General features: G+C 43.5%; 1 protein-coding gene across 1 annotated transcript; it reads left to right on the top strand.

Annotated features, from left to right (window-relative positions):
* Window positions 1-466: 466 nt before the first annotated feature.
* serpinh2 (serine (or cysteine) peptidase inhibitor, clade H, member 2) lies at window positions 467-20227 on the top strand. The gene is made up of 5 exons (XM_063465503.1): window positions 467-557; window positions 1204-1859; window positions 6828-6920; window positions 7521-7753; window positions 19050-20227. Exons 2-5 carry the CDS (start codon window positions 1211-1213, stop codon window positions 19353-19355), a joined length of 1281 nt encoding a protein of 426 aa, XP_063321573.1. The 5' UTR covers window positions 467-557; window positions 1204-1210; the 3' UTR covers window positions 19356-20227.
* The last annotated feature ends 3516 nt before the right edge of the window (window positions 20228-23743 follow it).

Raw genomic sequence — 23743 nt, 5'->3', positions numbered from 1 at the left:
CATCCCAACAATGACTTAGCCATATTTAATAATGGTTTTGTAAAGTATAAATGTGTCATGCCGGAAAACAACCCACGAGTTGAATAGCAGGACTGACACAAAGTGGCAGGGTTTAATGGGTTTAAAACGTTTTTATACCAGTAGCTGCGTATTTACATGTCATATATAGTAAAACTGAGTTCAGACTGGATCACATGTCATTCATAGAACTGCTTTAAAAAACAGCTTTATTGTTCTTTTTCACACTGTGTGCTAAGTGTGCCCTATTTTAGGTTTTTAACTAAATTTCTTTCTTTTTTTTAAATGCTTGTTTAACTCGGCTTAACATGGAGCCCACACCTAAACAGCCCAAAGCTAAATAAGCTCACGGTGGCAGCTCCTCATGGAAGCCTGGAAGTTTCGGGAAGAGCAGAAAGCTAACCGGGAGCTGAAGTTAGCGGGGGGACGGTAAACTTCCTCTGCCACGTCTGAGCTCCAGCAGCAGCGGCACTTCCTCCGGAGCTCACAGCGAGGACCGCGGCGGAAAAACGACAGGAACACACGTGAATTAATTAACGGTAAATTAATGAAACGAACACGACATTTTTCTCTCTTTCCCTGTCTTCGAGACTTTTTACATTTTTGGTTAATTTTGAGAGAGTATAAGCTGAAGTAGACGACAGATGTTTGCCGTCACTTCTGTTGAATTTCGGCAAAAGTAAGGAGTCGAAGTTTTTGCCTTTTTCTTTTTTTTTTTGAAAGGAAAGATTGAAAACGCACATTTCCCCCTCTCATTCGTTTGTTCAGTCCCAGCCTGAAAACTTCATCAGCGTTAATTGTCGCACGTTGCTTCTTTCGCGCAGCGGGTGAGATAATAACCGTGGATCCAAGTGGGGAGGAATTTAGAAAATCAAGTTCTCACTGCTGTGGCTCTGTAGGAGCAGTTTACACAAATGACACTTTTACAGCAAAAAAAAAAGGAGCCCTCAGGCTGTGTTTATATTGCTTTATCTCAACTATGAGTGTTGCAGTATGAGCTATTACACTATTAAAAATCAGGTCAAAATATGCGCAATGAATAGTTGTGGAGGGGGGGCTTTGCTTGCCTTGTGAATGAGAGGGGTGCATTCTCCTCATTCCTCTTGCTGTTATGTATACACAGACAGATTATCTCGTGCAAGCAAATCCTCATACTGACTCTCCTTCCCGTGCTCTCTCTTCCAGAACTGCCATGCTGCCCAGGCTCCCTTTCTGTCTCCTAATTTCTCTGCCAGTTCTCCTGGTGCAAGGGAGCACCACTAATTCATCCAAGAAGAGCGCTGATGCCCCGGCTGGTCCAGTATCTCGCCCGCCGCGGCTGCCTCCTCCCCCTCAGGGTGACCCGAGCTGGACCCTAGGTCTGCGGCTGTACCAGGCCCTCCGCTCCGACTCGAGCTCCGTAAATGTCCTCTTCTCTCCTCTGCTGGTGGCCTCCTCTCTCGGAGCACTGGGGGAAGCTTCAGCCGGTAACACCTCCAGCCAGGTCCAAGGTCTCCTCAACCCACCGTCCCCCGACAAGGCGGGGACGCAGGTTCCCGAACGTCTCGCCAAGGCGTTGAAGAGCTTCAGTGAAGCCAACGGAACCAGCTTTCACCTGCACGCATCCTCAGCTGTGTTTTCCAAGCAGGTCTCTCCAGTCGACCAGGCCTTTGTGAAGCAGAGTCAGGCTAGGTTCAGAGTGCAGCATCAGACTCTGGGGAAAGGAGACTCCAAGGCTGACCTGAAGCAGCTTCAGGACTGGGCTAAGGCCGGCCTTAGTGGACTGGAACGCGCTCCTTTGGAGGCCGAAATCAAGGCCAGGGCTGGAGCTTTGATCCTGGCGAATGCAGTAAGTTTAAAAGGTGTGTAGAAATGGCATTATTGTAAATTAAATTAGTGCAGGGTTACTGAAATATTAAATAATTGTGAGCATCCAATTTTGCTTTTAAAACTGTGAGAGCGATGCCGAAAAAGCTTGATGTCTTTTCCCGCTTTAGATGAGAGTATGGCGTGCACCACTTTTAGTGATCACACAGCACAGACAGTCCGCACAAGTCTTTGCTCGCTCTGTTGCGTGTGCCAACAATCCCACCTGTGTGCACCCTGCATCTCCATGGGTGTGTGTGCGCGTGCATGCATTGAACTCCAGCTGGTGGACACAGCAGATAAAGGATGATTCTGGGGTCTGTCACTGAGAGCTTATTCATCTTCCATTGGGGGGTGATGTGTCATCTTAAATAATTGAGTAACAAGTGTCCAGACTCTCTCTCCCTCGATGTCATGCCTAACATCTGTGCTCGGAGCGCTCCAAGTCTGCGGCGGCACAGCTTGGCTCGGCTCTGCTCTTTGTGACAGGCTGCAGTGGTGGAAAGCAGTCAATATTTCTGCACGGACGCAGTCGGTTAGAAGCTCCATCTGTGATTTAACAGTTGCATCCCAAAAACATATCCATCTAAATCCTTATCTGAGGTTCATTATGGCACGCTAAATGTGCCAATAAATATCGCATTTTATTTTCGAGGGTCGGCAATATTTGTTCATCCGCACTTATCATGAGTCAAGGAAATGGCTTATTTTCCTTTTTCTCATTTTTTTTCCTTTTTTTGTGTGATTGTGGAATTTAATCTACCATCTCCTCCTTCGTGTCTCAGAGCACAGCCAACATTTTGAATGCCCGCTGACGTAGATTCTCATTTTTTTTTGTTTGCGGTCTCCACAAAAGATGATGATGTGTTAAATATATCCTTCTGTCTCGCTTGTTCCTTTTTTTTGCAGCATTGGTCTCTGTTTTTGTGCTTTTGTCACTCTCTATCGCATGTCTAATCTACCCCTGTCTCCTCTCCCTCTCCTTCCCACATGTCTCCTGTTCACATCCTCCTTATCGGTGTCTATCTGCCTCTGTTCCTTCTCCTTCCTCCTGCAGGTAGTGCTTTTTTTATTTTTTATTAGGTGCAAAAAAAAGGAAAAAAGAGAAGGCAAGGCTCCTGAAGTGAAAACAGGGTTCCGACAAAGATAGACAACCCTTCAGAAACAACATTCCCTGACAGACTATACATTGATAAACAATTTAATTAATTCTCTTTGTTTGATGTTTTTTGACTTCATTACAAAATTAGTTTTGTTTTTTGTTTTTTTCTGCGAGCCCACCCTCATTGGTTGGTTCATTAATTTCATGGAGCAAATATACAAATTAGATTATGCAGCAGATTGCAGCTGCAAATTAGATTACGGAAAATTGGATTCCTTTAGTTTTGATTTATAATTTTCAGCGTGGTCGATAGTTTGCTCCTTTCTCAAACTAGCAGCTCCTGCTTTTGTTCCAACTTTTGTTTTTTTCGTTATGTTTGGGATTCCAAGGACTTAAAGCAGTTGATGATGTGTTATTAATGGGATGTTTTCGGAGGTCTCGGGTGTTATTTTATTTTAGTTTGGCACTGAGCAGGCATCTCCATCCGTCCGTCCCCCCTCCCTGCTTTTGTTTGTTTCCCTTCTCCCTCCCTTCAGTTAATTATTGAAGGAAGAATTTTAAAAAAAGGGAAAAAAGCTCTTTGCTGTCCCTCCTCCCTCGGTCTGTACAGAGCTTTCAAAGAAAAGGAAGGTCAGGGCCAATTAGTAGCAGAACATGTTTATAGCGGAGAGATGCGAAAAGCAAAGAGGGCCAAAGAGAGAGGGAGAGAAAGAAAGGGTAAAATTAAATGAACAAAAAAGGGAGATTTCTGGGTGGAAAAGGGAAGAAGAAAAGCAAAGAGATGGGAGTGATTGGAGGAAACTGAGAAAAGTAAAGAGGGAGAGGGTGGCCTGCTGAGAGTGAAAGAGATGGACTGTCATGGTGGAGGGGATTGTAAAAGGGTCTGCCTTTGGGAGTTCCAGTCCACTCTGGTTAATTAATTCATGCTTTGTTTTGCTTTAGACAAACACCAGTGACAGCAGAGGAAAATAATACTGGAAAAAAACAGTGGAGTGAAACTTATACAAGATAATGCGACAGCACTGGGGGACTGAAAAAGGAGAGGCGGCACAAGAAGCCCCAGCTTATTTAAACTAATAACAGCTTCTGAAATAGCACAACTGCACGCAATCACGAGTTGATGAGGGAAGAGACCGAGCCGCGAGCTCGCATCGATTCTCCACTGGGTTATGCTTTAAGTTAACAGGACGACTCGGTAGCTGTGTGAGCGCCGCGCAGTTGTCTCGCTGTTTGTTGCTGACAGTTATTAAAAGGTTCAGATTTAAAGCCGTCGCTCTGCTGCTGCTGTGCAGGTCTGTTTGGAGGTCAGCAGGTCATTAACCCCCCCATGCTTGTTTTTATACGTGTATACTGTGGAGAAAATTGTTCATCGTTGTGACATCATTTCAACAACACGGTTGCCGCTTCAGGTAACCTTCAGCCGGCCGCTTTGGAATTCCAAAGCGTGTTTCCCAGGAAGCGGACTGAATGCCTGTGATGTGTGCTAGCATGCCCGGGAGGGAGAATCACACGTCTTTTCTGCTGCGATTTGTGTTTGGCTGCGATCCAGTCGAGTCTGGTTGGCTTTTGGAGATGCCACCCATAGTGTTGAAACAATTAGTCAGGCAGCTATCAATAAAAAAAGAAAGAAGAATAAGTGTGGAATTTAATAATAAGTTAAACAGTTTAAAGAAACCCCAATTGTAGACAAAGTGTAGTAACGAGGCCTAACAGTAAGTGTGTGAAAACAGTCTTCCTCGTCTCTGTAACTTTCTAGTCTGAAGATAAATGGAGCCAAACATCTTTGAGGTTCACCATAATGGTGTTTGTTGCTTTTATGATTATTTACTTATTTTACTTATCCAGAATAAGTTTCTACCAACCAACTCTGTGATCCTCAATACATAAGTGAGTCTGTGTTTCTTTGTAACACTTTGGTAATGAAGTGAGTGTTTTTTTGTTTTGTTTTCTTGTGATTAGAGAAAGAGATTTGCAGATAATGGACTTTAAACCAGTGGATGAATAGATGATGGCTGAATATGTCTTGTGTATATATAAGTGTTCCCCACCAGCAAGGTAACACAGTGACAATGCTATATTGCTTATCTGGTTTCATCTTGGTTAATTTGTTAGCTTTTCCGCTACACTTTAGTACCAAACAGCACTGTTTTTTTTGACCTGCTGCTGGTGAAAAGGTAAGAGGCTCACAAAAGTCTTTAGAATAGAAGATAATTGTTGACGGTGTTGATATTTCTGTAAGGAAAAAGTGGTGGAGCCACCAACCAACATTGGTAATTTCTCCAAAATGGGCAGCAGATGCTAAAATACTCCAACATTTATTCTTAGGTGATTTCTTTAAAGCTCTATTACCCAGATGATGATGTCTGTGATTTCTTATTTTTTATTATATACGTATATCTAAACCCATGTTCTAAATTCAAATGGTTTTACTACAACAGACTGATGTTGATGGTTGACACGTTACAGACTGCTGAGACCATATCATGTAAAATGCACTGATAAATATGTACATCTGGCACTTTGGCAGTTTTGCTGATGTTTTAGTGAGCAGATTGGCGTCCCTATGAATTGTGGGATAGCACTAGCTGTTTCAGCCGCCACCGTGTCAGGCAGCTGGAGTTGATGTGACCATATTTAAGGATGGTGACGTGTCAGGATATCAACTAGCTAAGCTTAACTGGCAAACGTGCATCCACAGACTGTATGATCAGAAACCAGAGTGCAGGCTTGGGTGGTTGGGTGTGTTAGTCACATGTAACTGTAGTGTGTTTGTGTAAAATACACATGTCTGCAAGTTTTTATTTCTTGGGAAAATGAGAACAAAATTGCACAAAATTGGACTCTGTTTCATTGAGCAGAAGCAGTTGCATTGTGTCTTGTTTTGTTAGTGAAACCCAGCACAGTGTATATTTATCTTAGCAGTGTGTAGGAGTGTTTTGACTAAATCAGGCTGAGCATGATTTCTTTTCCCCTGGCATCTGTCTTCACGACTTATGGCGTTTGAGGTATATCTTTTTGTCTTAAGGTAAATTATGGGGCACTGTGTCTTGTATTTATCTCTCTTTAAAGTTCCTGTGCTTGTAGGTGTCACCTTGTGCTCTGAGAACTAGCTCTGTTTTTCTTTTCTGAAGTTTAGAGGAATTAAAAACAGCGCGGACAAAAGACGAGTCAGCGCACAGTTCTTAATAGAGGTGCTTAATAATAAAAACCAAGCAATCAGTCTGCAGGCTTTCACATTGCCAATTGAGGCATTTCATAGTTTTTGGCCTCCTTGAACCTTAGCTTTGTGTGACGAGAGCGCTGACCTTTTCAAATGATTTATCGATAATGAGAATCATCATTAGTTATAGCCCCAGCCGGCCTCAGGTGTCATTCACAAAGAGCGCGATGGGTACAAGTCATAATCTGCCGACCTCTACGCCCCATCCAATGTCCCCTGCTCTATTGAATGGACCAGCAGCTTTGAGAGTGTGTTGTGAGGTTATTACAACGGTAATTCCTCCACTCTTAGCTCCTCTTAAATTGACAGCTGTCAGGAGGTTAGCAGGGCCAAGTGGGGATGTGTTGAACATTGAATAGGGGTCAGTAGCCTTAAGGTCTTCATAACTGCTGCAGTACAGCACTCTGCCTCAGCAGCTTTCAGGAGGGTATACATTTTTTAATGGGCAGTACACACAGATGATTCATGAGCAGTGCCAGCCAGTGTCGCTGTATATGTATTTTATGAACATGGCATTGTTTAACCTATTGTTCACTTTTTCTCCTGTTTCATTGATTTTTTTTTTATCCCCTCCCTCCCCATGCAGTCCATCTATATGAAGCATGCTGTATTTAAAACTGCTTTTTCCTTTTCTTTGCTCAGGGCTGTGGGAGAGAGAGTTCAGCGAGGAAAGCACAGATCGTCGTACCTTCCTGGGAAAGAAATACACCAAAGTGGTGATGATGCACAGAGCAGGTAAAAAAAAATAATAAAAATCTGTACGCAGTCTGTCACTGCTCTATTCCTGCCAGGGAATAAATGCAGCGAGAAGGAATCCAGCTCTAAAAGGGACGTGAATATTTGTGAGGTCCAATATGCCTCCCTTTAATTTATCAGTGTGTCCCTAATGATTTATTTAACACATTTTCCATATTTTATGCATTGTCTTAAAACAGCAACAAGGCAGGGTGAGTTTCTTCTAGGATAACAGTTAAGAGATGTAGAACGGATGTATATTTCTTTTAATCTCATTTACAATGTCACTTTCAACTCATGAGTGAGAATTGTGTTACGGCTGGCTTGTTGTCGTCCTGTCGCAGCTTGCATTTCCTTTATGTATGAAGCGAAACTAACTCCAGCATTCCCTCTGTGAGTTCACTCGGTGAGAGAGGGAGGTGGCGCCGAACGACTGCAGTGACACGGCTGAAAGTGCAGCTCTGAACCAACTTCCAAGAGAACTTCTGCATTAAACTACTGCTAAAAAAGAAAACGTTACTTCACAGCACTGCTTCTCTCCTTGACTCTCTGATCTTTGCTCAACTCTTTGCCTGCCCCCCTGCTGTCCCCCTGCTACAGGTTTGTACCGCTTCCATGAAGACACTGACAACATGGTGCAAGTTCTAGAGGCGCCTCTGTGGGGAGGCAGGGCCAGCGTCGTGCTCCTGTTGCCCTTTCATGTCGAAAATCTGGCTAGGTTGGAAAAGCTGCTGACCCTGGAGCTGCTGTCCAAGTGGCTGGAGAAGGCCAGTGTAACCAGTGTGGCCATCTCTCTGCCCAAGGCAAACATCACTAGCACACTCAGTCTGCAGGTTAGTTCAGCAAAGTTTGTTTTGGTACGGTGACACAAAAAGATTCTTGCTGTGAGATCGAGTCATGTCCTTTAAATTCAGCTCATACTGCCTTTCATTGTCATATAAGTCTCAAACGGGTCATGCTAATGCAGTATGGCATAATGCACTCTTTCTGTGTGCTCTGAAGTGCTTAAATAGAAGATTGAATTAATCTTACTTCTTGGAAACGAGTCCTGGTTACACCTTGTACTGTTTCCATGTGTTAAAGAGACATCGGTAGGCTTGGATAGTTTTTTTCCCTTATTTTCCTAATATTTCACAAGTTACTGTATTTTTATGCATCACTTGTGTTTTGTTTATTTTTCATTATTTAAAAAAACCTCATAATTAAAGCTGTTGTTGAGTGCTGTCATCGTTGCTATGGATTGTTAATTACCGTTGGCTTCCGAGGTAGCAAGGCTTGAAGTAGGAAGAATGACATCCCGTGTCATTGTAGCCTGGCAGTGTTTTGATCTACAAAATGAACAGCTGAGTCAGAAAACGCTGACTGGAGCTGTGTATAACCACATACAATACAAGCATGTTGATGTTAACCTACAAGAAAAGAAGGCTGCTGATGCTGCCGCTGCTAATGTTATTCATGTTTAGATCTGGTAGTTTTGCTAATGTTAACTGGTTACAAAATTAGGAGCTAGAACCCTCCAACCTCCGTCCATAGATTGTTGCTGAAGGAATCTGTGGCCCTGCTGTAATGGACACTAATGCATTGAGGGGGTGAATGAAGAAGATGTGCTGATGATGATTAGCCATCTGGCATTTTCAAGTGTTACACTCTTTAGACAGGGGTGCCACCAAGGAGGGGGGGGGGGCACTGGCCACCCCCCAAAATTTGCTGGTCCCCTTAGTGGGCCCCCTCCCTGGGCAAGCATTGGTAATAATTAAAAAAGCTAAAGGTAAAGCTGGTGCCAATCCCTGGATAGATCACTGGTGCATCTCTGGGCCAACAGTTCACACTCTTACATGATCTAACACTTATTTTTTCTTTCCTCAACAAGTTCTGTGAAACTGAGAGAATGAGTCTTAAGCTGCTTCTGCTCAGCTCTGCTGAGAATCATTAAAGCGATGGTTGGGACTTTCAGACAATCAGTCAAAACAGATTATGGATGGACAACATGCCACATTCACCCATTCACACAAGCACATTTGTCTTTGCTTTTTTAGTGCTTCCTAGTCAACATTCACACATTCATACTCCAATGGATGCATCAGAGAGCAACTTAGGGTTAGTGTCTTGCCCAAGGATACTTGGCATGCAGTGGGAGTCAGGGATCGAACCACTAACCTTCCGATCAGTAGATGACCTGCTCCACCTCCTGAACTACACCCACCCCAATATCTAGGCATAAATTTTTTTTTCTTTCTCTGTTTTTTACCATATTTTTTTAAGTAACCTATACTTGACAAGAGGATAATGAAAGTGGAAATTCTGTTTTTGATGTGCCGCCCCAGTATTTTTAGTGGCCCCCAATACGGCCACCCCTATGAAAGTAATTCTGGAGGCACCCCTGTCTTTAGGTATAACTTTGCCCAAATTTCTTGGGTCACAATCTCCTCTAGCTTCTACGGTCACGATGCTGTTTTCCATTTTTTTTTCTTTTATTCTTTTTTTTTTCTCTTTTATTCTTTTTTTTTCTTCTTTTCTTTCTTTCTTTTTTTTTTTGCATTTATACCCAGACCAGTAGACCGAGTTGTTTTTTAAGTAAGTTTAAAGTGCGGTGAAGTGGGAGCTGTGCAGCTGTTTCAAACCCTAGTTGAATTTGACAGAGTGGATCCCTGCATGCAGCTTCAATTCTAGTTTCTTCTTCCATTCATTTCCTGTATCTGCGCACTGCATCATTTTTCACTCCACCTGATACGCTTTCTCATTTCACCCAGCAATGCAGTCATCATTCTCATTGTTTCTTTGCCTGCTTTATCCTTCTCCTCTGGATTTTCCGCATCTCTTCATTATTCCCTGCCTCTGTCTTGGCCGGCTGCTTTTCCTTTCTTGCACTCTTCCTATCTGTCTACCCTTTTCTCACACATATTGGCACCCCCTCCCACCCCATCCTTCAGTCTTCCTGCTCTTCTTCTATGCTGTGTCGTGTTTCTCGCCTCTATTTTCCTTCTTTTTCTTTCTCCTTCCATTCTGAACATGACCACTGTGTCTTACTTAGTTTTCTGCCTCCTTCTTTGGCTGCTTTTGTTTTTTCTTTTTTAGAACTCGCCTCAGTGCAGACGTTGACTAAGGTGAGTTCAAATGTCAGTCCTTTCCACTATTCTCTTCTCCCTCTTGAGGTGAAGGGTGCCCAGGTGTACACGTAGCACCAGGCCCTAACAGCCTTCAGCAGTGAATCAAACCTTCCTGCTCGGGGGCTAAGAGGGGCCTGAGGATGACCATGACCTGTACCTCCTCTGTGGGGTCCCGGTGCCTCCCACAGGCCTTATTTTGCAAGAGCACAAAGGTTATGCCACAGCCCAGCTGGTAATGTGGATCTCTGCTCCTGCTACTCCCAGGGCCAGCAGGTAACTGGTCTGAGGTACTGAGAAGTGAATAGGACAGCCAAGCGGACAGGAAGCAGCTTAGTGGCAGCTGATGCTAATGTGAGCGCATTAGGGTTGTTAAGGTTCATCCAGGCCAAACTGGAGGCTGCTGACTGGGAGGCTCGAGAGTTGTCGGGCTGGTGGAAGAGCACGTATTTGACCAGGCCGAGAGGTGTCTAACAGGGACACAGAAACATACAAGCTGCTAGAATCACACGGGCCTTCATCCTTCAGGAATATCCTGCTGAGGGGGTGAAAGTGGAAGGAAAGTTTTCTGGTCAGGTTTATGGAATTGACATTAGTTGCAGTCACAGTTCTATAGGTTAACTTTAATACTTTTCACTTCTCTTTGTGAAATACTGTACTTCCATGTGATGTTCCAACAAAGATTTTACATTTGGCATCTTGTAATTACGAAAAAATCAAATGCAGATTTTTCTCTGTGGCTCCAAGTAAACCATTAGGTTGGTTTTAAAAAATAAAATAGAGGGACAGAGCAGCGATTCTCAATTCCATGTGTCTTGAGCAAAGCACAGAAAGTAGCCTGTGACAAACAGCCAGATTAATTGTGCTCTGTTATTACTATTACTACGTTATTATTATTGACAACTGATGGAGCCTTTCAAGGAAGAAGTTTGCCATTGAAACCAGAACAGCTATGCTGAGTGCTGGCTCAGAATGACAGGCTGCTACAAGAATCTTTTGCACCTTAGCAAGAAATGGAGGATAAAGGAATTTTCTAACAGAGATCTATGCAGCAAAGCATGAATAAGGAGAGTAAAGAAAGGAATGGCATTTAAGTTCCTCGATAGCCATTAAAATATTCCTAGATTTAGTTCAATAGTGAATTTCTAGTACTCACTCTTTTCCACCAATAAGATTTAGATGTGTTTAATTTTTACCTCATATTATCTTCATAAAATTGAAAGCTGACGTGGGCTTTCATGGGGTCTGATTGTTGCTGTGTGTCTGTGCTACACCGGGCCTGGATCTGTTAAGACTTGTCTTTAGCCTGGATTTTTTTCCAATCACTAACTTGAGCTATGTCAGAAGCAAAGAATTTAGCGAAAACACAATGTGTTGTATTTTGAAAGTGTGCATACTGCAGAGCAAGTCATATTATTGGTGAGATAATGTGATTAAAAATACTCCAAAAGACACCAGCAGAAGAAACACTGTTGAGAGGTCCAGTTCAGTGATGTTCACTGAGTGAGGAAAAGCCTGTGGATCAAAGCAGCCACACCCCTTGTTATAAGACTATAAGGAAAACATGAGAGTTTATGGGGTTTACTCTCCTGGACCTGATCTCAAGTGGCCATTGGAGGAACTGAAGCTTCTGGCACCATTTTTTCTGGAGGTTGCTTTTTTCACCATTTCAAACTTTTCTTACTTGAATGGTTGCGTATTCTCATTTTTTTTTTAAAAATCTTCATTCCTCTTGCATCTTTTCAATTACTTGCTCTACTTTGAAAAATTGTTTAGTTTTCAATCTGACTACACCCAGAGAGCAGTTGATAACACAACAGTTGCAGATGAGCTAGAGAGAAGTAGTAACGGGGGGAGGTTAGTTTAACCTGACAGAAGCAGAAGCATCCCAGTAAAACCCATTTCCCCAGGGCAGTGGACACCGACTGCAACCTTTGACGACGTCCTATCCATATGTATGCTGTAACCTCATCATGGACTGATGAAATCCACTTTGCCCTCGTTCTACTTTAGCAAACATCTTTGTAGAGCTGTGCTACCGTGTTATTCTGCTAGCTGTGCCCCGAAGAACAAGCTTTTGACATTAACGTTGTCAGGAGACTCTGGGGAGGAGGATGTAATCTAGAACTAAAGCTTGAAATGACTCCTTCTGACACACCTATGACTTTGCCAGAGAAAGAGCAGAAAGCATCCTGTTGCACAGATCCTCCTTTGTCTCTCTGAGGCAGTTTTACAGGCAGAAAAAAACAGAAAACAAAAAACTTTGATGGTCGTAAATAACTAAAAGTAGCCGTACAGTGTTCTCATTATGCAACCTAATTATGGATGAGCACGTTTTGGCCCCGTTTGACTCGTGACGAGTTGCCTTCCTCCATTTGCTCTCTCAAGAAAAATAAGCGCATTTGAGAAATCATTACGAAAGGACTCAAGCTCCAAACAAAACCCTCTACCCACTCCGATCTCATTGCGTCTGTCTTCCCAAACCCTCTGGCCAGTGACAGTGCCGTGTCTTCACTGACAATCATTTTTCCAATTGGGTCAGCCAAATAATTGCTCATCACCGCGCGTTAATGCTGTTTACCACTTTGTCTGTCAGTGCCACGGATGGCCATGGAATCCTTAGATTAGAGGGCAGCATTTGGAAAAAACGATCTTAGCAGTGTGTGTGTGTGTGTCTAAGACTTTCATCTTGTGTGCGTAGCAAATGAGCACAAACAGAATCGCGCACCTCTGACTCATGTTGAGCAGATTTGCCACATCCAAAGGCATCGTTCGCTCCTTCACCCCAGTCCTCCCCGTTGTATCAGTCACAGGGATCTAAATCCTTTTTGTAGGTCAAACATGTGCCTCTTGTACACCATCGCTAAGCGACTGAACCTTGGCTCCGCTGACCTAAATGGGAGTGATGCTGGCCGGGAAAGTGAGCAGGAGAGGTGGGAGAGAATGAGAGGGGTCAGTGATTGCTTGGGGACGAGGTGGGAAGCACACGAAGACCCATACAGAGCAGCAAAGTGTGGCATTTCTCTTCCTTTCTGTCTCGTTGGTGGTGGCGTTTTTCTCCGGTGAAGAATAGGAGTGTGACGGGGTCTGCAGCCAGAGACGGAGAACCCTCTTAACAAGCCTTGCCCAGAGGTCACAGAATAAACCACCCTCATTCCTTTTCTCTCTGATCCACTGCTGACCAGGCCACACACATGCACGCACACTCACTAATGGCCAAACTTGAGCTCCTCTGTGGCTATATCTCCGAATGGTGACTAAGACATATGAGTGTTCACCAGAGAGCTCACTCAGTCATGGATAATGAGGTCAAAAGGCCATCAAATATTTACAAGAGCGCACTCCGCAGTATACAGTGTCGAGGGGCAGCTGTTTTAGCACAGCTACCATAGCCCTGCATCATATGAATTAATCAGATGTATTTCATGGCCATTAGTTAAACATCTCACTGAAAGCTAAGGCTTCATTTTCCTTTTTTTTCCTTTTTTCTTTTTCTCTTCTCCAGTAAAATGGTCTCATAGAATAAAGCGCTACTCATGTGTCTGTGTGAATGAAACACAGAGCGTATTGACTGTGTAGAAGAGGTAAAAGCCCATGTAAATAAGAGACCAGTAGGAGTGATGCTGATGAGACCTTAATAAAGCGATGGTGAGGCTTTGAAGCCTCAAGAGCTGATAATGTGTGAAAAAGAAAAGGCTTTCTTTAAAGCCTGCATCAAATGTGTCCATGAAATGGTGCTGCGATGATGCCAGTGCCGCACACCGCACGCTTCAAACCACCCACGTGGGGATGTTAAGGGCAGCGCTGAATTAGGCAGAACGTGTTTGGAGTTACTTAAGGTGGCAAAATCTGGGAAATCAGCACCAACACTGGTCCTTTATTTCCCAAGGGGTTGCCAAAGTATATGGATCTGCATGTTTTGATTTGGCACAGATTTTATGCCTATTGCCCTTCCTAACACAAGCTTCGCTTTTATGGTTTGGGACAGGAACAACTAGTAGTTTACTAGCTTGTGAGTCTGTGTGCCCTCCTGGTGTGCAACCACAGACGTTTCAGGTGTATGGTGAAAGTGTTAACCACATGGAGCCACTGTACTGTAAAAGATGATAGAAAATTAGAAATTCTTTTAGTTTTTATTTATTTATTCGCTTTGTTGCCTTTTATTATAGAGCTATATAGAGAGCTGAGCCAAGAAGGAAACAAAAGCAGAGTGAGGAGGATGATGTGCAAAAAAAAAAAGCACTCCAGCTGACAGTGTCCATGTAGCATGTGCTTTTAACAATTCCACTCACTTGAAATGTATGGGAAAGTGGAACCATTGCCATAGTGTGGGAGAAAGTGTAAAAGGCAATGTGAAAAGATAATGAGGAGCACTAAAATAGAAATGAAATAACACACTAATGCATAGTTGACTGACAGAAATTAAAGTGTTTTGATAACTGATGAATTATTTTGGTGATTATGGTGGAAAAATGCCAAAGATCGCTTGTTCCAGCTCCTCATTTGTCAGGATTTCGGTGTCGTCCCAGCACTTTTCCACTGTTGTTGATGTTCTAGTAGGAGAAAAATAACTTTGAATAGTGAACCTCATTATTTCTGTGTTCTAACAGTTTTAGACCAAAGACTCTAAAAGTGAAAGTTGTTAGTTTAGTACAAAGTAAATTAGATTGCACAGTGAGAATCATTTTATTATCCAGTGTGTTATCTTTTGTCCAGAGGCACAGATCGGCCTCACTCTCGCCTACCCTTTGCTTTCTGTAGTCCCTCTTCCTTACCTGCTGTGTGATCCAAATGAAGTGGTTTTTTTCCCCATTTTACCTCCTTTTCTTCTCTAATTGTCAACTAAAAAAATCATATTTTGCAGGATTAGAAGAGAAACATTGGCTTCACTATTTAGTTTCTGAAATAGTAGATACAGTATGCAGTTCGCAGACATAAAAGGTCACAAGAAAATAAGAATTTGTAGTGAACACATTCAGCACTACAAACAAACCACTTGTTTTTTTTTTCTTTTCCATTTTAACTGTCGAGGGAAAACATCTCTGTGTTGGTGGAAATAGTCTTTGTGTGGTGTGAGGTCTTCATAGAGTTGAATCATCTTAAGGTCTTTTCCCCAAGTTCAAATCGCATCATTTGCATACAACAGCTGAAAGGAGCGCTGCCTAGCAGCGGCCTCCCTTTTGATCTTTGCTTTTTTTCTGTCTCATCTTTTTCTCTTTAACTTCATCATTATTAAAGCTGCTCTGCTTTTTTTTAAAAGCATCCAGAACAACTGCTCGCTGATAGAGCTGTAACGTGTCCGTGTCTGTGTCCGCCACAACCTTAAAACCCCCCACAGGTAGACCCGAAAAGCTTCTTATTGGGCCCGACCACCGAGGTGAAATAATGTGATGCTGAGTGTTGCATGCCTCAGGGCCATGCTACCTCGGGCCTGGTTAGACTGCACTGCTGTAGGTAAAGGTAGCCCTGGCCACACATACACTCTTAGATGAAATCTCCAGGTGACAATGCCTGTGGCTCCCACTCGCAGACAAATAGCTCGTTGATGTTGTGCGCGAGGCATCAGCAGTCCACCCAGTGCTGTTCCATATAAGATTCATGGGGTGCGTCTGAGAGAAAGGGCAGCCAAAGAGCACCTCCCAGAGGTTTTTCTCCCCGTATAATGCAGTGCCACACCTCTGCAGCGCACAAGGCCTCAGTGGGCTCCGCTGACATGCCTGTTTCTTCTTATTGTGCTGCCACTGGGTCCTCTTATTTATATAGATATATGAGAGAGAGAGAGAGAGAGAGAGAGAGAGAGAGAGAGAGAGAGAGAGAGAGAGAGAGAGAGAGAGAGAGAGAGAGGCTTGCAAAAGTATTCTGCCCCCTTGAACTTTTCCACATTTTGTCACATTACAGCCACAAACATGCATCAATTTTATTGGAATTCCACGTGAAAGACCAATACAAAGTGGTGTACAAGTGAGAAGTGGAACGGAAATCATACATGATTCCAAACATTTTTGACAAATAAATAACTGGAAAGTGGGGTGTGCGTAATCATTCAGCCCCCTGAGTCAATACTTTGTAGAACCACCTTTTGCTGCAATTACAGCTGCCAGTCTTTTAGGGTATGTCTCTAACAGCTTTGCACATCTAGAGACTGAAATTCTTGCCCATTCTTCTTTGCAAAACAGCTCCAGCTCAGTCAGATTAGATGGACAGCGTTTGTGAACAGCAGTTTTCAGATCTTGCCACAGATTCTCGATTGGATTTAGATCTGGACTTTGACTGGGCCATTCTAACACATGGATATGTTTTGTTTTAAACCATTCCATTGTTGCCCTGGCTTTATGTTTAGGGTCGTTGTCCTGCTGGAAGGTGAACCTCCGCCCCAGTCTCAAGTCTTTTGCAGACTCCAAGAGGTTTTCTTCCAAGATTGCCCTGTATTTGACTCCATCCATCTTCCCATCAACTCTGACCAGCTTCCCTGTCTCTGCAGAAGAGAAGCACCCCCAGAGCATGATGCTGCCACCACCATATTTGACAGTGGGGATGGTGTGTTCAGAGTGATGTGCAGTGTTAGTTTTCCGCCATTCATAGCGTTTTGCATTTTGGCCAAAAAGTTCCATTTTGGTCTCATCTGACCAGAGCACCTTCTTCCACATGTTTGCTGTGTCCCCCACATGGCTTGTGGCAAACTGCAAACGGGACTTCTTATGGTTTTCTGTTAACAATGGCTTTCTTCTTGCCACTCTTCCATAAAGGCCAACTTTGTGCAGTGCACGACTAATAGTTGTCCTATGGACAGATTCCCCCACCTGAGCTGTAGATCTCTGCAGCTCGTCCAGAGTCACCATGGGCCTCTTGGCTGCATTTCTGATCAGCGCTCTCCTTGTTCGGCCTGTGAGTTTAGGTGGACGGCCTTGTCTTGGTAGGTTTACAGTTGTGCCATACTCCTTCCATTTCTGAATGATCGCTTGAACAGTGCTCCGTGGGATGTTCAAGGCTTGGGAAATCTTTTTGTAGCCTAAGCCTGCTTTAAATTTCTCAATAACTTTATCCCTGACCTGTCTGGTGTGTTCTTTGGACTTCATGGTGTTGTTGCTCCCAATATTCTCTTAGACAACCTCTGAGGCCGTCACAGAGCAGCTGTATTTGTACTGACATTAGATTACACACAGGTGCACTCTATTTACTCATTAGCGCTCATCAGGCAATGTCTATGGGCAACTGACTGCACTCAGACCAAAGGGGGCTGAATAATTACGCACACCCCACTTTGCAGTTATTTATTTGTAAAAAATGTTTGGAATCATGTATGATTTTCGTTCCACTTCTCACGTGTACACCACTTTGTATTGGTCTTTCACGTGGAATTCCAATAAAACTGATTCATGTTTGTGGCTGTAATGTGACAAAATGTGGAAAAGTTCAAGGGGGCCGAATACTTTTACAAGCCACTGTATATCTATCTATAGATCTATCTAGATAGATAGATAGATGTGTATATGTATATATATTAGTGACTATTGACTAGCAAAGTTTGAGAGTCAGAGAAGAAGGCTAGATCATGCAGGGCTCGTCTTTACTATTTATATGGCTCATCATAGAACCTTTAGGCCACAATTGTGCCCATAGGTGGAAAGAATGTGTCATGAGTGACAGAGAGAGATGCCAGGTAGTTTCTTGTTAAGTAACTTAGGGGAGGAAAAAAATTGAAATGATCTCCAATGGAAACTGACAGTTTGCAAGAACACTGTAAAGCGGGGTGAGTAGGCCTGCCCAAGAAAAAGGAGAAGGATCGAGTTAGAAAAAGAATGGGATAACATGGAGGCACGTGGGCCAGATGAGGTATGGAGACGCTGGGCGAGTGGCAGAGCTGCAGAGGAAGACAGTGATGTAGTGGAACCGTGTGGGGTGGGTGGGGGTGAGAGAAGAGTAGAGGAATAATGGATGAGGACAATAGAAGTGCATTAGAGAAGGAGGTGGTGCTCGTCTCTGTGGACACGAACGCATGAAAACACTGGAATGGGAGTGACAGATGCCTACAACTGTATATACATGCACTTGTTTTGTGTTTAGGTTTAACCTGTGATGATCGGGGTGATTTTTTTTCGAGCATGCACATCTTAGATTTTAAACGGAAAAGCAGATGTTCTACATGGTTTATTGCAGTTTTCTATTAGTCTGTGGTTTTAAGACGTGAGCAAAAACAGTGTGGTTTTGGTTCAGCGAGGGAGCACCCACAGAACAGCCGGAAGATCTTAGAGTTGTTGTCTGCTAGTAAAAGCCGTTTCCAGTAAGGAGTTTAGTCAGCTAAAGTTTAAAGAATGCCGGAAAACAGTACCGTCACCCACCCATCTTCCCCTGCAGATATTCTGTAGCCGTGGCCTCGCACGCATCCGCACACATGAGTCCGCACAGCCCCACGTCCACACCCACACATGCTCTCATCTGGCCCTTGCAGAAGCCTGTCACTGTGAGTGGCCCTCTGCCATGGGAGGATAAACTACCTGTCATGACGACGACTTTCTGTGGAATTCATATCAGAGGCAAAACAAAGGAGGTGCCGAGGTCACGGGGCATCACTCTTAAATTATTCATCCTCTGCTTCCTCCTTCCGTCTCCTCTCTGCCTGTCGCCCACTTTGTTCTGCCAGCTCACAACAAGGGCAACTGTCAGCCTCTTTCCTATCTCAAATTTTTGGGTATATAAAGTAAATAAATATTATGGTAAGTAAAGAAAATGCTGCTTGTGAAAAGTTACTCATTGAGTGTTTTTAAGCAAATCTTTATGTGTAAGTTAATCATATTGCAGGGTTTGGTTAGGGCACTGCTCGTCCCAAACTTCTGAATGTCAGCATCATGAAATTTTAAAATCTGCTTTCCCTCCCGCTCCTTGTTTGGTCCCCTCGCGTGCATAATTGATCAGCGTCCTGGCAGCTGCACTTGCAGAGCGTGTTTATCTACGATGGCACCAAGCTTTGAGAACTTACTCAAGGCAGCCATAAAGTCTTATCATCTTTTTTTCCCTCCAATTGCAGAAACAGTTGGTTACTTTAGGTTTGACCGATGCCTGGGACCAGAAGTTGGCTGACTTCTCTGGGGTGTCAGCCAAGAGCAAAGGAAAGCTTCACCTTGGTGGCGTCCTCCACTGGGCTACCCTGGAGCTGGCTGCTCAGGCAGGGAAAGAAGATGCTGACCTACAGGAGGAGCACATTGATCGGCCTAAATTGTTCTACGCCGATCACCCCTTCATTCTCTTCGTCAGAGACAGCGCCACGGGAGCCCTGCTGCTGATGGGAGCTCTGGACCACGCGGAGGGAGAGCCCTTACACGATGAACTGTAGCACCCTCCCTCCTGTCGCGTTATCCTTCTTTTCTCATCTTTGGTGTTTCTTTTCTTTTCGCATCCCCCTCTCAAAGACTGCACACTGGTTTCTGAGTGGAGACATTGTCATTCACTGTTGCACACAATCACATCAGACTACGTCTGGCTGTCAGACTCTGACACCGCGTAGTGTCACACTGACTGACACTGACACCGACACCGCCATACTCGACAGAGTCACACACGCACAGTATCACCAACATGGCATATAGAACAAAAATACTGTATGAGACATTACTAAAGTTGACGGATACACCAAAAACACTAACTTTGAGAGACTACTTGCCTTTTTTTCCCCCTCCTTCCCCACACACACACACACAGACACGCACGCACTCTCGCAATACAAGGACTCGATCATCAAGTCAACACAATACAAGATAACAAACACCAACATGCTTGACAAGCACAAGTAGTTACACTGACACAACACAAGCAACCGACAAAGAACTTTAACAAACAGAAGCTCGCAGTGACACTTGAAACTCTGCTGTCAGGGCAGGTGCGCGTTTGTGTGTTTGCGCGGTGACCGACACATCAAGGGTACCCCTGTGGCCAGTCTCTAAGCTGGCAGGGACCAATGGCGGGGTCCCCAGGGCTACGTCCAAGGAAGACTGATGGCTCAGCCAAGTGCTTATTGATGAGCCAGCTTAATGCTAATGACTGTAATGCGTTACAACGCTTGTCAACAACACGGAGAGGACGGGGAACCTTTTAATCTCTTAATGCCATCAGTGATCAATGACACCATTATGCTGTTGGAAACAAATGTAACTTACATCACTTGATGTAAATGTAACAAGTTTATATTTAGAAAGATTACAACAACTCAATGACGTCTCCATGTTGAATATATTTTTTAAAATTTAGAACAATGTTGAATAAAGGGCTGTTTTGGGGGGATTTTTTGAATTCTTTATTGTCAGTCTCATCACCTGATCACTGATTCAAAACAACCAAAAGTGTTCTGTTGATATGTCAGATGTCTGTTACAGGTATTTTTTTTTTTTCAACTTCCACCCTGAACTAAAAGGCCTTTGATGCGCCGCCAGGGTCTATGGAAGTAGATTTAAAGCCCCAAACTGAATCACTTACTGAATTTTAGTGGCAACACATGATGGAATTGCAGTGCATTGAAAGTGTAGCAGCGACTTTGTCAACACAGTCACAGAATGCTCCCCAACAACCTCAGGTAAAATGCGTTTCTTCCATTTCCACCGATAAATAATTGAGAAATCAAATCTATGGTTGAATAAAAGAAAAAGAAGGTCCCTGCTTGCCGTTCCTCTTAAAACAGCGTTCGTGTTTTGGTGTCTTCGGTGTTTGAAGTGTTTTATTTAAAGCACCCGAACATTTTAGGAGACTTTTGCGTTGCACCGGCCGCCCATCTGTCTGCACAAACAAAATACTTGATGTGTGATGGTTTTATCCCAGATGTGTTAAAAGCCTAGCGTCAAACACCGAAAATGTAAATGTGAGATGCATCTGTCTTGTTGCAGTGGTCTAGAGGCACACAGCTGGACTGTCTGATTCACAGCGTTCAACAAAATCCCTCTCAGGACCACTGTGCTATTCCATCCTTGTTCCTAAATTAGCCACCTGTACAGGTCTGCTCGGCAACAGTGCGCGGCGTGCATGTGTACTGTTCCTGTGAAGCCGTGCACCTATAACAATATCCTCTCTGCAGTGGCCGTCTGTGCAGCACAGATTTCTAAAGGGCACTATATAGCGGGTATACTTCATACTGAATAACCCGTGGACTCGATTCAGACAAGCCGATGATGGATCAGTGGTCGTCTGCTGTGAGCTCATCAATCCTGCTTATTCTAACACCGGCTCCCTGCTGGCTCACCTTCACATTTCATTCAGAGCACCTACAACCGCATGCATGTTCCACATCTGCTCACAGGTAGCCAGACATAATCAGATTTTTAAAGAAAAGGGTAAGAAAGCCGCAACTCGATGATGTGGAGCAGCAGCATTCAACCTAGCATAAATCAATGTAGTAATTCGTGATTTAAAGGGAGTTCTGCCAACTAATAATATTTATCCTCCCTTTATAAAGATGTTTTAGGATTTTCCATTTATTTAGTGTAGTTAGGACCTGATATTTACATCTCATTTAATATAAATTTGGTGGTATGGCTCTATTCTGACACACTCCTGTGTGTGAAATGCAGTAGGCAGGGACATGGAAAGTGGGAGGCATAAAGACCCCGAGCAGAGAAGTGATCCAGCATCAGTGACAATGTATTGTACAACATGTGACACTGATTAATTCACACACGGGATAGAAGGAGCTCAGGTGAAGGTGGGCTGCAGCGACTTGTAAAGGTGCAAGAACTGTGGGCAGGTAAAATCAGCTTAAATAGCATATATGCTTATACACAGTGGCCAAATGGATATGTAGAAGTGTGCTCTGTAAACCATCACCTGGTGAGGGCTGGCAAGATGGAGTTATTGCCTGTCTGAATGAATTCTGTGTCCCATTTCTGACTGGTTATTTTTCACAAAAAAAAATTCCAATGTTTTAAAGCAACAGTCTATGATAACTAGTTCAAGTTAAAAGCACCTGAAAGAAATGTTCAGTTGCCTCAGAGTAGTGTCTCTGGGAGCACTCTGGCAATACAAAGCAGCGATATTTTGGACAGGAAGTCAAGGTGAACTGCTTCATGAGCACTACTTGATAGCTTGACACCATTGCCGATGGTAGTCTCCTTTCAACCATTTCACCGTCACATGACAGAAAAAGGTTTTGAGAACATTTAATGTTTAATCGCCTGTTTTTAAATAAAATATAATGTGCTAGAGCGACACGAACTGTCTCCTCCACTGGCCTGCGCGATGGGTTCAACCGTCGGACAGTCCAAGTGGTAGAGAAGAGAGCGTTTAGAGCAAAAGAGCGCTCACAGTAGAGCCATGCCAGTTATGGTGCAGTACTTACCCTTTAGAGAAAATCATAGAAGTGACTCTTCATAACTGTGGGTCAACTTTCTCAGTGTATGGCCTCGCTCTTGTTAAAAGCTTGAGATGGGTCATCAGTAAGAGGCAGGCATGTTGTACATGGAAAGAGAGGTTTATGTGGTGAGCTGGAAGGATGGCTTTCTGACATTCTGAAAAGACACACAGGTGGTCAACTTCACACCATTTATAGATTATTCACATGGGGATTTAAAGGGAACTGATGGAATAAGTGATTGTGTATCAGTTTTAATAAAAGTTTACTTTTTTACACGTTGCTTGCACTGGGTTAGACTGAAGGTTGCCTTCAAAATTTCATTAGCTTCCTTAGCCCTAACCCCACGGGTTAGAGGTTTCTCTGCTCCGATTAAAGAATTAACTCTAAACTAGCACTGAACTTTAAGAACAAGTTATGTGTGGCTTTCAGAAAAAACAAAGGAGCTTATAGCATCTGGTATTCCAATTTTCGCATCCAAAATGACCAGAGCTTACCCTGCTTAACTTGGTGGTCAGGGTAATCTGGCCATAAGCTGCTCTGTCGAGCAAAGACTGGCATTTTATTGACTCAAATGATACACCGGGCCATCTCTGCTCTCACTCAGAAACTCAACCCTCCCAATGTGCTCCAACCTTAACCCTAGCTGTAACCTCATGGGTCAGAGGATCCTCTGCTGTGAATAAAGAGTTAACTCTAAAGCCAACACTGAACTTTTAAAACAAGACATGTATGACTTTCTTTATATATATATATATATATAAAAAAAATGACACGTGACAATCAGATGGGGTCTCCATCTAAGTACTAAACAGGCCCTACCCAGCTTAGCTTTTAAGCTCTCAAGTGATCCAACATGGTCAGTGCAGCCTGCTATTTAGCAGCTCTTTGGGGTACAAACAGGCAATTAATGGATTCGGACAGTGAAACTGGCTGTCTGTGTAAACCTGACATAGCTATAACCCTAGCTGTAAACCTAACCGAGGTCATAACCCTAACCCTGTCCCTTACACCATGGGCCAGAGGTTTCTCTGCTCTGACTAATAATTAACCCTATACCCAAAACTAAACTGTAGGAGCAAGACATGTAAGGCTTTCTAAAACAAAAAGAAAAAATTAGAACAACTGTTTTTGGTCATCTATCAAAGCACTAACCAGGCCCTATCCAGCTTAGTTTCTGACATCAGACGAAATAGCACATGCTCAAGGAGGTATGGCCATAAGCTGCTCCTTGCTTAACAGACTGGATATTTACAGATTCAAATGGCTGTCTCTGATCTCATTCAAAAGCCCAACCTACCCAATGTACTCCAATCCAAACACTAATTATGATGATCCACGAACAACACCACCAAAGGAATATCAGATACACAAAGCGTGAGTAGGCAGGT

The sequence above is a fragment of the Pelmatolapia mariae genome, linkage group LG3_W (assembly GCF_036321145.2).
Source record: "Pelmatolapia mariae isolate MD_Pm_ZW linkage group LG3_W, Pm_UMD_F_2, whole genome shotgun sequence".
Taxonomy (NCBI): domain Eukaryota; kingdom Metazoa; phylum Chordata; class Actinopteri; order Cichliformes; family Cichlidae; genus Pelmatolapia; species Pelmatolapia mariae.
Note: the sequence above shows the minus strand (reverse complement) of the source record. Positions and strands in the feature narration are given on the sequence as shown.

What these genes read in the sequence shown, in the direction of transcription:
- serpinh2 (XM_063465503.1), top strand. Translation starts at nt 1,211, where the DNA reads ATGCTGCCCAGGCTCCCTTTCTGTCTCCTAATTTCTCTGCCAGTTCTC. An exon ending in GGTGATGATGCACAGAGCAG is followed by an intron (nt 6,921 to 7,520) that starts GTAAAAAAAAAT and finishes CCCCTGCTACAG; the next exon opens with GTTTGTACCGCTTCCATGAA. An exon ending in CTAGCACACTCAGTCTGCAG is followed by an intron (nt 7,754 to 19,049) that starts GTTAGTTCAGCA and finishes CTCCAATTGCAG; the next exon opens with AAACAGTTGGTTACTTTAGG.